The following is a 13,217-nucleotide window of genomic DNA, read 5'->3' on the forward strand; positions in this document are numbered from 1 at the left end:
GTGGGCCCCTATGACCACCGACAAGATAGTACGTCATATGCGATCGGCAGCGCTCACGGGGGGAGCGCCGCCGATCGCAGCCGGGTGTCAGATGCCTATCGCAGCTGACATCCGGCACTATGTGCCAGGAGTGGTCACGGACCGCCCCCGGCATATTAACCCCCGGCACACCCCGATCAAAGATGATCGCGATGTGCCGGCGGTACAGGGAAGCATCGCGCAGGGAGGGGGCTCCCTGCGGGCTTCCCTGAGCCGCCCGCAGCAACGTGTTATGATCGCGTTGCTGCGAGGGTCTCCTCACCTCCCTGCTTGCTCCAGCCCCGGATCCAAGATGGCCGCGGATCCGGGTCCTGCAGGGAGGGAGGTGGCTTCACAGAGCCTGCTCAGAGCAGGCACTGTGAAGCCTGCAGTGCTGCATGTCAGATCGGTGATCTGACAGAGTGCTGTGCAAACTGTCAGATCATCGATCTGTGATGTCCCCCCTGGGACAAAATAAAAAAGTTAAAAAAAAAATTTCCAAATGTGTAAAAAATTAAAAAAAATATTCCTAAATAGTGAAAAAAAATATTATTCCCATAAATACATTTCTTCATCTAAATAAAAAAAAATAAATAAAAGTACACATACTTAGTATCGCCGCGTCCGTAACGACCCGACCTATAAAACTGGCCCACTAGTTAACACCTTCAGTAAACACTGTAAGAAGAAAAAAAAAAAACGAGGCAAAAAACAACGCTTTATTATCATACCGCCGAACAAAAAGTGGAATAACACGCGATCAAAAAGACAGATATAAATAACCATGGTACCGCTGAAAACATCATCTTGTCCCGCAAAAAACGAGCCGCCATACAGCATCATCAGCAAAAAAATAAAAAAGTTATAGTCCTGAGAATAAAACGATGCAAAAATTATTTTTTCTGTAAAATAGTTTTTATCGTATAAAAGCGCCAAAACATAAAAAAATTATATAAATGAGGTATCGCTGTAATCGTACTGACCCGAAGAATAAAATTGTTTTATCAATTTTACCAAACGCGGAACGGTATAAACGCCTCCCCCAAAAGAAATTCATGAATAGCTGGTTTTTGGTCATTCTTCCTCACAAAAATCGGAATAAAAAGCGATCAAAAAGTGTCACGTGCCCGACAATGTTACCAATAAAAACGTCAACTCGCCCCGCAAAAAACAAGACCTCACATGACTCTGTGGACCAAAATATGGAAAAATTATAGCTCTCAAAAAGTGGTAACACAAAAAAATATTTTTTGCAATAAAAAGCGTCTTTCAGTGTGTGACGGCTGCCAATCATAAAAATCCGCTAAAAAACTCGCTATAAAAGTAAATCAAACCCCCCTTCATCACCCCCTTAGTTAGGGAAAAATTAAAAAAATGTATTTGTTTCCATTTTTCCATTAGGGCTAGGGTTAGGGTTAGGGCTAGGGTTGGGGCTAAAGTTAGGGTTAAGATTACATTTACAGTTGGGAATAGGGTTGGGATTTAGGGTTAGGGGTGTGTCAGGGTTAGAGGTGTGGTTAGGGTTACCGTTGGAATTGGGGTTAGGGGTGTGTTTGGATTAGGGTTTCAGTTATAATTGGGGGCTTTCCACTGTTTAGGCACATCAGGGGCTCTCCAAACACGACATGGCGTCCGATCTCAATTCCAGCCAATTCTGCGTTGAAAAAGTAAAACAGTGCTCCTTCCCTTCCGAGCTCTCCCGTGTGCCCAAACAGGGGTTTACCCCAACATATGGGGTATCAGAGTACTCATGACAAATAGGACAACAACTTTTGGGGTCCAATTTCTCCTGTTACCCTTGGGAAAATACAAAACTGGGGGCTAAAAAATAATTTTTGTGGGAAAAAAAGATTTTTTATTTTCACGGCTCTGCGTTATAAACTGTAGTGAAACACTTGGGGGTTAGAAGTTCTCACAAGACATCTAGATGAGTTCCCTGGGGGGTCTAGTTTCCAATATGGTGTCACTTGTGTGGGGGTTTCTACTGTTTAGGTACATTAGGGGCTCTGCAAACGCAATGTGACGCCTGCAGACTATTCCATCTAAGTCTGCATTCCAAATGGAGCTCCTTCCCTTCCGAGCCCTCCCATGCGCCCAAACAGTGGTTCCCCCCACTTATGGGGTATCAGCGCACTCAGGACAAATTGGACAACAAATTTTGGGGTCCAATTTCTCCTGTTACCCTAGGGGAAATACAAAACTGGGGGCTAAAAAAATAATTTTTGTGGGAAAAAAATTTTGTTTTATTTTTACGGCTCTGCATTATAAACTTCTGTGAAGCTCTTGGTGGGTCAAAGCGCTCACCACACATCTAGATAAGTTCCTTAGGGGGTCTACTTTCCAAAATGGTGTCACTTGTGGGGAGTTTCTACTGTTTAGGTACATTAGAGGCTCTGCAAACGTAATGTGACACCTGCAGACCATTCCATCTAAGTCTGCATTCCAAATGGCGCTCCTTCCCTTCCGAGCCCTCCCATGCGCCCAAACGGTGGTTCCCCCCACATATTGTGTATAATCGCACTCAGGACAAATTGGGCACCAAATTTTGGGGTCCAATTTCTGCTGTTACTCTCGGGAAAATACAAAACTGGGGGCTAAAAAAATAATTTTTGTGGGAAAAAATTTTTGTTTTATTTTTACGGCTCTGCATTATAAACTTCTGTGAAGCCTTTGGTGGGTCAAAGCACTCAAAACACATCTAGATAAGTTCCTTAGGGGGGTCTACTTTCCAAAATGGTGTCACTTGTGGGGGGTTTCAATGTTTAGGCACATCAGTGGCTCTCCAAACGCAACATGGCGTCCCATCTCAATTCCTGTCAATTTTGCATTGAAAAGTCAAACGGCGCTCCTTCCCTTCCGAGCTCTCCCATGCGCCCAAACACTGGTTTACCCCCACATATGGGGTATCAGTGTACTCAGGACAAATTGTACAACAACTTTTGGGGTACAATTTCTTCTCTTACCCTTGGGAAAATAAAAAATTGGGGGCGAAAAGATAATTTTTGTGAAAAAATATGATTTTTTTATTTTTACGGTTCTGCATTATAAACTTCTGTGAAGCACTTGGTGGGTCAAAGAGCTCACCACACCTCTAGATAAGTTCCTTAGGGGGTCAACTTTCCAAAATGGTGTCACTTGTGGGGGGTTTCAATGCTTAGGCACATCAGGGGCTCTCCAAACGCAACATGGTGTCCCATCTCGATTCCAGTCAATTTTGCATTGAAAAGTCAAATGGCGCTCCTTCGCTTCCGAGCTCTGTCATGCGCCCAAACAGTGGTTTACCCCCACATATGGGGTATCGGTGTACTCAGGACAAATTGTACAACTTTTGGGGTCCATTTTCTCCTGTTACCCTTGGTAAAATAAAACAAATTGGAGCTGAAGTAAATTTTTTGTGAAAAAAAGTTAAATATTCATTTTTATTTAAACATTCCAAAAATTCCTGTGAAGCACCAGAAGGGTTAATAAACTTCTTGAATATGGTTTTGAGCACCATGAGGGGTGCAGTTTTTAGAATGGTGTCACACTTGGGTATTTTCTATCATATAGACCCATCAAAATGACTTAAAATGAGATGTGGTCCCTAAAAAAAAAAAAATGGTGTTGTAAAAATGAGAAATTGCTGGTCAACTTTTAACCCTTATAACTCCCTAACAAAAAAAAATGTTGGTTCCAAAATTGTGCTGATGTAAAGTAGACATGTGAGAAATGTTACTTATTAAGTATTTTGTGTGACATATCTCTGTGATTTAATTGCATAAAAATTCAGTGGAATTTGGAAAAGTTGGAAAATTGCGAAATTTTCATAATTTTCGCCAAATTTCCGTTTTTTTCACAAATAAACGCAGGTACTACCAAAGAATTTTTACCACTGTCATGAGGTACAATATGTCACGAGAAAACAATGTCAGACTCACTGGGATCCGTTGAAGCGTTCCAGAGTTATAACCTCATAAAGGGACAGTGGTCAGAATTGTAAAAATTGGCCTGGTCATTAACGTGCAAACCACCCTTGGGGGTAAAGGGGTTAAATTATCACAAAAAGTAAAGTACAACACCAAATAAATCACTTACGGTAAGTATTGCAAATTTTGGGGGATTTTTTTTTATTTTAAAAGGACGAAATGTTCAGTTTCCATGCATACAATACAGGACTACACAGCACATAGTAACATTATTAACAGAATAACATTACAATTGCAAGTAAACATTTTTTTAAAGCTTTATGAAACAATGTAAACTGTAAATCTAAAGATGTATTTCTTATGCATTAAAAACACACACCAGTAAAGCCAAACATGATGGACAATTCTAAATAGGCAAACTCCAGAGCATGGCTGTCCTGTTTGACGAATGTACCATTGTGCCAGTTTAGCACTGGTAGTGCGTGCCTCCATGAAAATGTAAATGCTTTTATGGGGGGGAATAGTAAAATGTACATATGAGGGTTACTGACTCTCCTGTATATGACAAACAGAAGAAATAATACATTGATATTTACACGTGTAGAATAAAGACCATTTTTATGAAATTTCCTGCATTAAAGGGTGCATGGATTTTTCTTTTGCGTGTTTACACTGTATGAAATCTCAGATACCTACGGTATGTATTTATTGTTTTTATGCTGCAGGTTTATAGCTAATAGAAAACTTACATGAGGACAGCAGCTGTTAATTGGGGCTGGAAATGGGACCTGCAGCAACTTTCGGATCAGTATCACCTCTGATCTCGAGCTCCAGAATATAGTAAGGGCCCAATTCATTATTGCATTTGTGCCTCTTTTAGCCTTTTGTTTTCATTTTGAGCCAAATCATTCTTTTAGTTTGCATATTTTATTTAAGTCTATTTTGTGTTTGCTTTTTTCTTTTTATGATCGCCAAGGTAAAAGACAAAAATATGCAGCATGTTTTATTTTGCACAAAATTCATGAACCATATGGGCCATTTTGAAGAATTTGGCGAAAAATAAACGACAACAAATATCAAAAGACAAAAAAAGTGACTTAAAAACACACAAAATTTTAATTGGGCCCTAATTTTAAGCCCACTGTGTGTTATCAATTGGGCAGCATGAAAACTGAATTTTGCTCCTCTTTATAGCTAGCTCCGCAAAAAAAGGAATTAAAGAAATCTAAAAATGTAATTTCTGGAAAGGTACTTTTCTGATGATACATTCTCTTTATGACCCATTATAAATACTTGGTGTTCACAATACTGCTATAGTATTGCGTCAGTAAATGTGTGGCTGACATTATCGTTCAGAGATCAAATAATATAAACAGCTTGAGTTGCTGGATTATTCTTACAGATTCCTTTATGATTTTTCCTATATAGGGGTGCATTTATCACTTTTTATTCACTGTTCATTTATACTCTTCTCTATACTATACTCTTTGTTTATGAACCTGTGACTGCATACAGATCTATACTGACATTGCATCATGAAATTTAAGCACACTGTTCTGAAATAACGTTTAAGGTCCTAGAGAGCAGCCAGAGCATTGACAAGGAAAAAAAAGCCTTGAAATTTCTTTTCTGCCTCCCATACAGTGAAGATCATATAGCCTGTCCCCCTGTATCTCGTACCTGTGACCCTCCGGTCAGCTGCTGCAGACACAGAGACTGCCCTGAATTGGTACCTGGTGACTACCTGCTACCCTAGCCTATCATCACCATCAGAGGCCCTAGTAAATACCATGCAGTCACTTAGCTATGCCCCTCCAGGGTAAGCCTAGTCTGTGGTGCAGTAGGTCCACACTAGGGTTACTTACTATCCATGAGGTCCTCAAAGATCTCAAAACGGTTTGGGGCACGGTTGATGTTTTGATCATAATATTTAAAATGAAAGGAAAATGTGGCACAAAGATTACTCAGACTTTGAACAATTCTGCCTGTGTCTTTATGGAAGGATCAGCAGAATAATCCAGAGAGGAAGATAAGTCGGCATCAATATATAAAATAATTCTTCTTGGTAGAAGGTCATAAAGCGCTGAAGTAGGAGTATCTCTACGTCACACGTTTCAGGCTGGTATGGATCTTGGGTCATGACTTTGTCTTAGGGCTCATACCCATTTGTGCGAGAAAAAGACGAGTGCAGTCTGAGGAAAAAATCGGATTGCACTCTGACCAATGTTATTCTATGGGTTACATCTCCTCTGCGATTTTTTTTCTCAGCCGAAATTGGACTGAGAAAAAAATCGCAGCATGCTGCGATTAGCTGCGTATCTCGGACGAGACTCGCCAATGCAAGTCAATGGGTGCGAGAAAAAAACGCACAGCACTCGCACCATGCGAGTGCTGTCCAATTTTTACGCACCGGTGTCCTTTGAAAAGTCGGCAATTCATTTGCGGCTACTGTAAAATCACACTGACAGGTTATAATGGAAAAGACAGAATAGATATATACACATAGAATACATATATATACATGTCAATGACATATATATATATATATATATATATATATATATATTATCTATCTATATATATATAATTGTCTAAGGGTATTTCCGTCTGTCTGTCTGTCCTGGAAATCCCTGGCGGCCTCGACCAATCAGAGACCGGCACAGCATCGACGTAGAAATCCCGCGTCTCTGATTGGTCGAGGCCGCCAGGCCTTGACCAATCAGCAACGGGCACAGCGACGATGATGTCATAAAGGACATAGACATCTCACGTTTCTGATTCAGCGACGGGCACAGTATCGACGTAGATGTCATAATGGTTGCCATGGCGATGATGATGTCATAAAGGTTGCCTCGACCAATCAGCAACGGGCACAGCGACGATGATGTCATAAAGGACATAGACATCTCACGTTTCTGATTCAGCGACGGGCACAGTATCGACGTAGATGTCATAATGGTTGCCATGGCGATGATGATGTCATAAAGGTTGCCTCGACCAATCAGCAACGGGCACAGCGACGATGATGTCATAAAGGACATAGACATCTCACGTTTCTGATTCAGCGACGGGCACAGTATCGACGTAGATGTCATAATGGTTGCCATGGCGATGATGATGTCATAAAGGTTGCCTCGACCAATCAGCAACGGGCACAGCGACGATGATGTCATAAAGGACATAGAAATCCCGCGTCTGAGTGGTCGAGGCCGCCAGGCCTCGACCAATCAGCAACGGGCACAGCGACGATGATGTCATAAAGGACATAGACATCTCACGTTTCTGATTCAGCGACGGGCACAGTATCGACATAGATGTCATAATGGTTGCCATGGCGATGATAATGTCATAAAGGTTGCCTCGACCAATCAGCAACGGGCACAGCGACGATGATGTCATAATGGTTGCCATGGCGACGATGATGTCATAAAGGTTGCCTCGACCAATCAGCGACGGGAACAGCGACGATGATGTCATAATGGTTGCCATGGCGACAATTATGTCATGAAGGTTGCCTCGACTAATCAGCAACGGGCACAGCGACGATGATGTCATAATGGTTGCCATGGCGACGATGATGTCATAAAGGTTGCCTCGACCAATCAGCAACGGGCACAGTCTGCCGCGAATTCTGGAATCATCATTGTCCATATACTACGGGGACATGCATAATCTAGAATACCCGATGCGTTAGAATCGGGCCACAATCTAGTATATATATAATTGTCTAAGGGTTTTTCCGTCTGTCTGTCTGTCTTGGAAATCCCGCGTCTCTGATTGGTCGAGGCCGCCATGCCTCGACCAATCAGCAACGGGCACAGCGACGATGATGTCATAAAGGACGTAGAAATCCCAGGTTTCTGATTCAGCGACGGGCACAGTATCGACGTAGATGTCATAATGGTTGTCATGGCGATGATGATGTCATAAAGGTTGCCTCGACCAATCAGCAACGGGCACAGTCTGCCGCGAATTCTGGAATCATCATTGTCCATATACTACGGGGACATGCATATTCTAGAATACCCGATGCGTTAGAATCGGGCCACAATCTAGTGTATGTATAAATATGTATGTGTATAAAGAATCTATATTACAGATAGAAGAAAAGCCGGTAATTATTTGCCTGGTTCTGTAAATTCACTGCAGGAGCCGACAGGATAGAGGAGATAGATTACGTACAGTAAATTTTAAATAGAATAGGTAATTTTTTCTCTCAAACGGGTATGAGCCCTGAGACGAAGGGTTCACTCACACTATTGTATAAAAAAAAAATGGTTCCATTCTCATCCGGAAAAATTGAACAGGCGGAATCCGTATGATTTACCTTTTGTCAAGTGTGTGCAATTATTGTACGTATACAATCAGTATGCAATTGGTTTTTAACATCCTCTTTTACATACTATAATACTCAATGTAAACATAAAAAATAGTTGACTAAAATAATAAAGCAATCATATATAAAGATATATGATTGCTTTATTATTTTTCCCTGGTTCACTAATTTATTTTAAAACAAAAAACGAACAAACCATGCAGGTCTGACGTAGTCCATGATAACTGATGTAGCCCACAAATGGAATCCTGAAACTGAACTACGTCGGACCTGCGTGGCACTTTTTTTTAAATATATATTTTTTTTTATAAAATTGGTGAACGGCGGACAGTGTCTTGTTTTTATTTCTCTGTGTTTGAGGTTTCCATTTGTGGGCTACGTCTGATTCCCTGGTCTACATCGGACTTGCATGGGTTTTTCTTTTGTAATAAAACACATTGGGCGGTGTTTTTTTTTAAATTATTTTTGTGTGTTTTTTTCTTTTTAGAACTGGCTTAGTAATGGGGGTGGCTGATTGACACCTCTCCATTACCAGTACCAGGGCTTTATGTCAGCTGTGTTTTTGGACAGTTCACAGCTGACATAAACCCCAAGTCCCATTAGCCCGATTGCCAACGCACCAGGCTAATCGGGAAGAGCAAAGGCAAAGAGCCAGTCTTGGAGCATCTAATGTGATGCTCAACTTCTGAGGCAGCTGTGGGCTTGTATTTTTAGGCTGGGAAAGGCCAATAACCAGGAATTTTCACAGCATCATAATATAAGCTCACAGCTGTCTGCTTTACCTTTGCTGGCTTCATAAAATAAGAGGGACCCCTCATTATTTTTTAGTTACATAAGTATAAAACACTGTAGAATAAACTCCATGTGAAAGGCACTAAAGGGTGCAATTTTAAAATATGTAGTTGGGTTATGAAATTATATATCTGCAGGATATCTATTATATATCTAAAATCTTTCTATAATCTATATCTTTATATACGGTAGTTTTTTTTCTCCTGTGTTTGGCTGATTTCCTGGTTCTTCTGAGATGTGTGCGTAAAATACAGATGTCATATGGATGGTCTGTGGGCTGTATATTTTTTTCTTACACCCATAGACTTGCATTAGCGAGTTTTGTGCGATTTATGAGTCCACATGCCGCACACTGATTTTTTTTTTTCCCCCACATCGAATACAGGTGAGAAAAAAATAGCCGATTTGCACTGCCTCATGGATAACATTGGTCCATGTGCAATCCGATTTTTTTTTATCAGATTGCACTCGTCTATTTTATATGCAAGTGTGAATGAGCCCTAAGGGCCGTACCAGCCTGAAACACTTGTCTACTTCTCTGGACTTGCTGTCCATCATCTTATCACAGGGTGAGCTGACACCTCCTGCTTTGATCAGCAGACTAATGTTCCACATTCATTTATCAGGAGTTGGGTTGTGCTTGTCATGAGTGCATATCCCATATAATTCTCAGCGCTACGTAGTGTGCTATATTGTATTGTGCCAATGAGAATAACACTTGCTCTCACTAAAGTATGCTGGGGAGATTTCTCCAAATGAAGTCCTAATAAGTCGGCTTCCTGATGTCTGTACAGGTGTAGGATCGTAATGGAGCAGAAAGATGTTCACTGATGACTGGCATATTACTGGATGCTGTGGCGTTCGTTAATGGGGATGCAAAATGCTCTGCAGGTCTTCAGGAAGCGAGCCAATGACTTCATCAATATGAAGTTTCAGTCTGTTCAGTGAAGCAGGGCTGATGGGAAGGTGTTGTCTGTGAGCCCGAACCTGGAAAGCAAGACCGTGAACACAAGTTGCAGAGCTACTGAAAGGTTGAAACTTGACCTCTCCTAGACTCATCATACACCGAGAATAAGGTCGGGATCACACATACGCAAAATACAGCCGAGTCTCGCAGGTGAAAACCCTCCTCTGGGGCCGGCACTCCGGAGCGGAGCGTGCAGCAGCAGAGCAATACATGGAGCTGCACGTTCCGATCTGGAGTGCCGGCGCCAGAGGAGGGTTTTCACTTGCGAGACTCGGCCGTATCTCGCGTATGTGTGATCCCGGCCTAATACTTCCATCTCTACGGTGAGCTAAAAAATACTTTGTTTAAATGCATAAAGTCTTATTTTTGAGTATTATTATTATAATTAAGATTTTCCATTCGCCACGACAGCACCCACGAGAGAGGGGATCCGCCCCTAGGAACAGGAAACCTACAGAGAGATAAAAGGGGCGGCCCCCCCTCGCTCCTCAGTTGGTTTCCTGTTCCTAGAAGGGAACCCACAGAGAAGACTCTATGGAGTACAGAAGAGGAAAGAGTCCGCCTGAATGCCGCCTGTCCGTCTCTGCTGAGAGACAGGGGCTCCAGGACGGATGGCAGAGTCGGGGGTTCCTGCTGGTTCCCCCCTCATCTGCTACAGCATAGAGTAACAATGTCCCTGCTGGGGCATCGTTGTAGATGGTGACCAAGGAAAGTACCTCAGGTAAGGGGCCTCTGATTCGTGTGCTGCCTGGCAAATCGGCGACGCTTCTCCGTTCCCTTGATGGCGGTGAAAGCGGCCGGCAAGTATCAGGGACGCCAGCACATGCGCAGTGCGGTGGCGCTCCCAGGGCTCTGAGGGCACAGTGTCACTTCCGGGACGGTGCTGCCTTGCGAGAGCGGCCGGCAATTGACAGGGATGCCGGCGCATGTGCGGTGCAGCGGCGCTCCCGAGGCTCCGAGGGCAGTGTAACCTGACAGGGAAGGTCGGCGCTTAATGAGAAAGCGGCCGGCAAGCTGCGGGGACGCCGGCGCGTGCGGCGCTCCCTGTACTCCGGGGTCGCGCTTTCGCTTCCGGGGGTGCCGCCATATTGAATATTAGGAAGCGATCCTCCCCCCTCCTGAACTACACTACGGCAAGGGTAAAAAAAAAAAAAAAAAAGGAGGGAGGGGGAAGGAGTGAACTGGCGCTATAAATTACAGCTCAGCTGTGTAGGAAGTGCGTTTGGAAGGAGACGACATGTCGTCCCATGAGGAGATTTCTGAGCGCCCTATGGAGGAGTTAATTGTACCCAGTGGAAAAGTGAGCGACTCCACTGACAAGTCAGGGAGGAGGTCGTCCCGTGGCACACCCCAGGCCGAACAAAAGAGCCGAGACCCGGTATATACAGATACTGCGGGGTGAGTGTTTATTTAGCTTTATGAAAGCTTATGCTGGTCTCCTCTCCTTATGTGTTTGTAGGGGAAGAGGACTGGAAAGACCAAGCACATGCAGTGTGCAATATGTACTGAGCCCTTACCTGATGCTTATAGCAAAAAATTGTGCCAAGCTTGTATAGATGGCACCCTGCGGCAGGAAGAGTCCGTTAAAATGAATGAGATACGTCTTATGATTCGGGAGGAGCTTCAGAGTTTACGAGGCAGTCCGTCTGTAAATATGGAGAGGAGAGTTAGCAGAGCATCCTCGCCTAAAGCTGACACGTCGGCAGAGAGTGGGGAGGTCGAGTCAGATGTCTCTCAGTTATCAGGTTCATCAGATGAAGAGGACTATGTCTGCTTTCCTACTGATGGCATAAATAACTTAGTTAAATCCGTAAGGAGTACTATGGGGGTTTCTGAGTTAAAAGAGCCTCAAACTCAGCAGGAGGTGATGTTCGCGGGTCTTTCTCAGCGAAAGGGCCAGGTGTTTCCAGTGAACCAGGCTATAAAGGACCTGGTCAAAAAAGAATGGGGTAAGGGTCAAAAGGGGTTTGTGCCGGTGTCCTGTAAGAGACGCTACCCCTTTGATGACGAGGACTTGGCCACCTGGACTAAGGTACCGAAGGTTGATGCGGCTGTAGCATCTACCGCTCGCCGTTCCGCTTTACCGGTAGAAGATGCGGGTTCTTTGTCCGACCCAATGGACAGAAAATCTGATGCGCTTCTCAAAAAATCATGGGAAGCCTGTGTGACTGCATTTAAACCTGCAATCTCCGCTACATGTACTAGTAGATCCATGTTGGTCTGGCTAGAGCAGCTAGATCAGAACATCAGAAGTGGCGTGTCCAGGGAGAAGTTGCGAGCCTCCATTCCTTTGATCAAGGGGGCTGCGGCATTTATATCTGATGCCTCAATAGACTCTCTCCGCCTGGCAGCGAGATCAGCTAATCTCTCAAATACGGCCCGTCGAGCATTGTGGCTAAAGAACTGGAAGGGAGACGCCCAATCCAGAGCTAAGTTGTGTGCCATTCCCTGCCAGGGTGAGTACCTCTTTGGAGCTGTCCTGGATGACATTCTCACTAAGGCGGGCGAAAGGAAGAAGGGGTTTCCTAATCCCTTTATTCCTTCCTACAGAAGGGCGTTCAGGAAGCCACCATTTGGAAGGAAAGGAGGCTTTAAAGACCGCTGGAGTAACAGGGAGTTCAGGCAGAAGGGCAATTTGTTCAACAAGCGCCCCTTCAAACCAGCGGATAAGTTCCGTGAACCCTATTCCACCGGTGGGCGGTAGATTGCTGCAATTTGTTGGACAGTGGAAAGAGATAACGGCCAATACATGGGCCTTAAATTTAATTTCGTCAGGTCTCACCTTAGACCTCATCCGAATACCTCCGGATTCTTTTCTTCTTACCTCCCTAAAATCCAGGCTGCAGCAAGAAGCGCTGGAAACTGAAATCAAATCTCTTTTGTCCAAACAAGTATTAATAAAAGTTCCACCATCTGAAATAGGAAAGGGCTTTTATTCTCCCTTATTTCTGATAACTAAGCCTGATGGGTCCTTTAGGACTATATTTAATTTGAGGAAGTTAAACACCTACATAAGACCTAAAGCCTTTAAAATGGAGTCCATTCGGTCAGCCATTAAAAATTTATTTCCCAACTGTTACATGGTGGTACTGGATCTTAAGGATGCTTACTACCATCTGCCTATACACCGGTTACACCAGCAGTTTCTTAGAGTAGCTGTTGTAATAGATGGTCAGGTTTGTCATCTGCAGTACAGGGC

The 13,217-nt window shown here is 43.5% G+C and overlaps 1 protein-coding gene across 2 annotated transcripts in view; it reads right to left on the minus strand.

Moving 5' to 3' along the window:
- Positions 1-8,566: 8,566 nt before the first annotated feature.
- DENND6B (DENN domain containing 6B) overlaps positions 8,567-13,217 on the minus strand; it is a 78,042-nt gene continuing 73,391 nt past the window's right edge. Inside the window, exons 20-21 of one of the 2 annotated variants that reach the window (XR_011320769.1) lie at positions 11,536-11,664; positions 8,745-10,038 (exon numbers count right to left, since the gene is read on the minus strand). Coding sequence is in view for 1 of the 2 variants with exons in the window: in XM_069765460.1 (XP_069621561.1) it covers positions 9,916-10,038 (123 nt within the window). In the remaining variant the exon portion in view is untranslated. Of the gene's footprint in view, positions 10,039-11,535; positions 11,665-13,217 lie in introns of both variants that reach the window. The other variant, XM_069765460.1, reaches the window with a different exon arrangement.

This window comes from Ranitomeya imitator, chromosome 4 (assembly GCF_032444005.1).
Source record: "Ranitomeya imitator isolate aRanImi1 chromosome 4, aRanImi1.pri, whole genome shotgun sequence".
Taxonomy (NCBI): domain Eukaryota; kingdom Metazoa; phylum Chordata; class Amphibia; order Anura; family Dendrobatidae; genus Ranitomeya; species Ranitomeya imitator.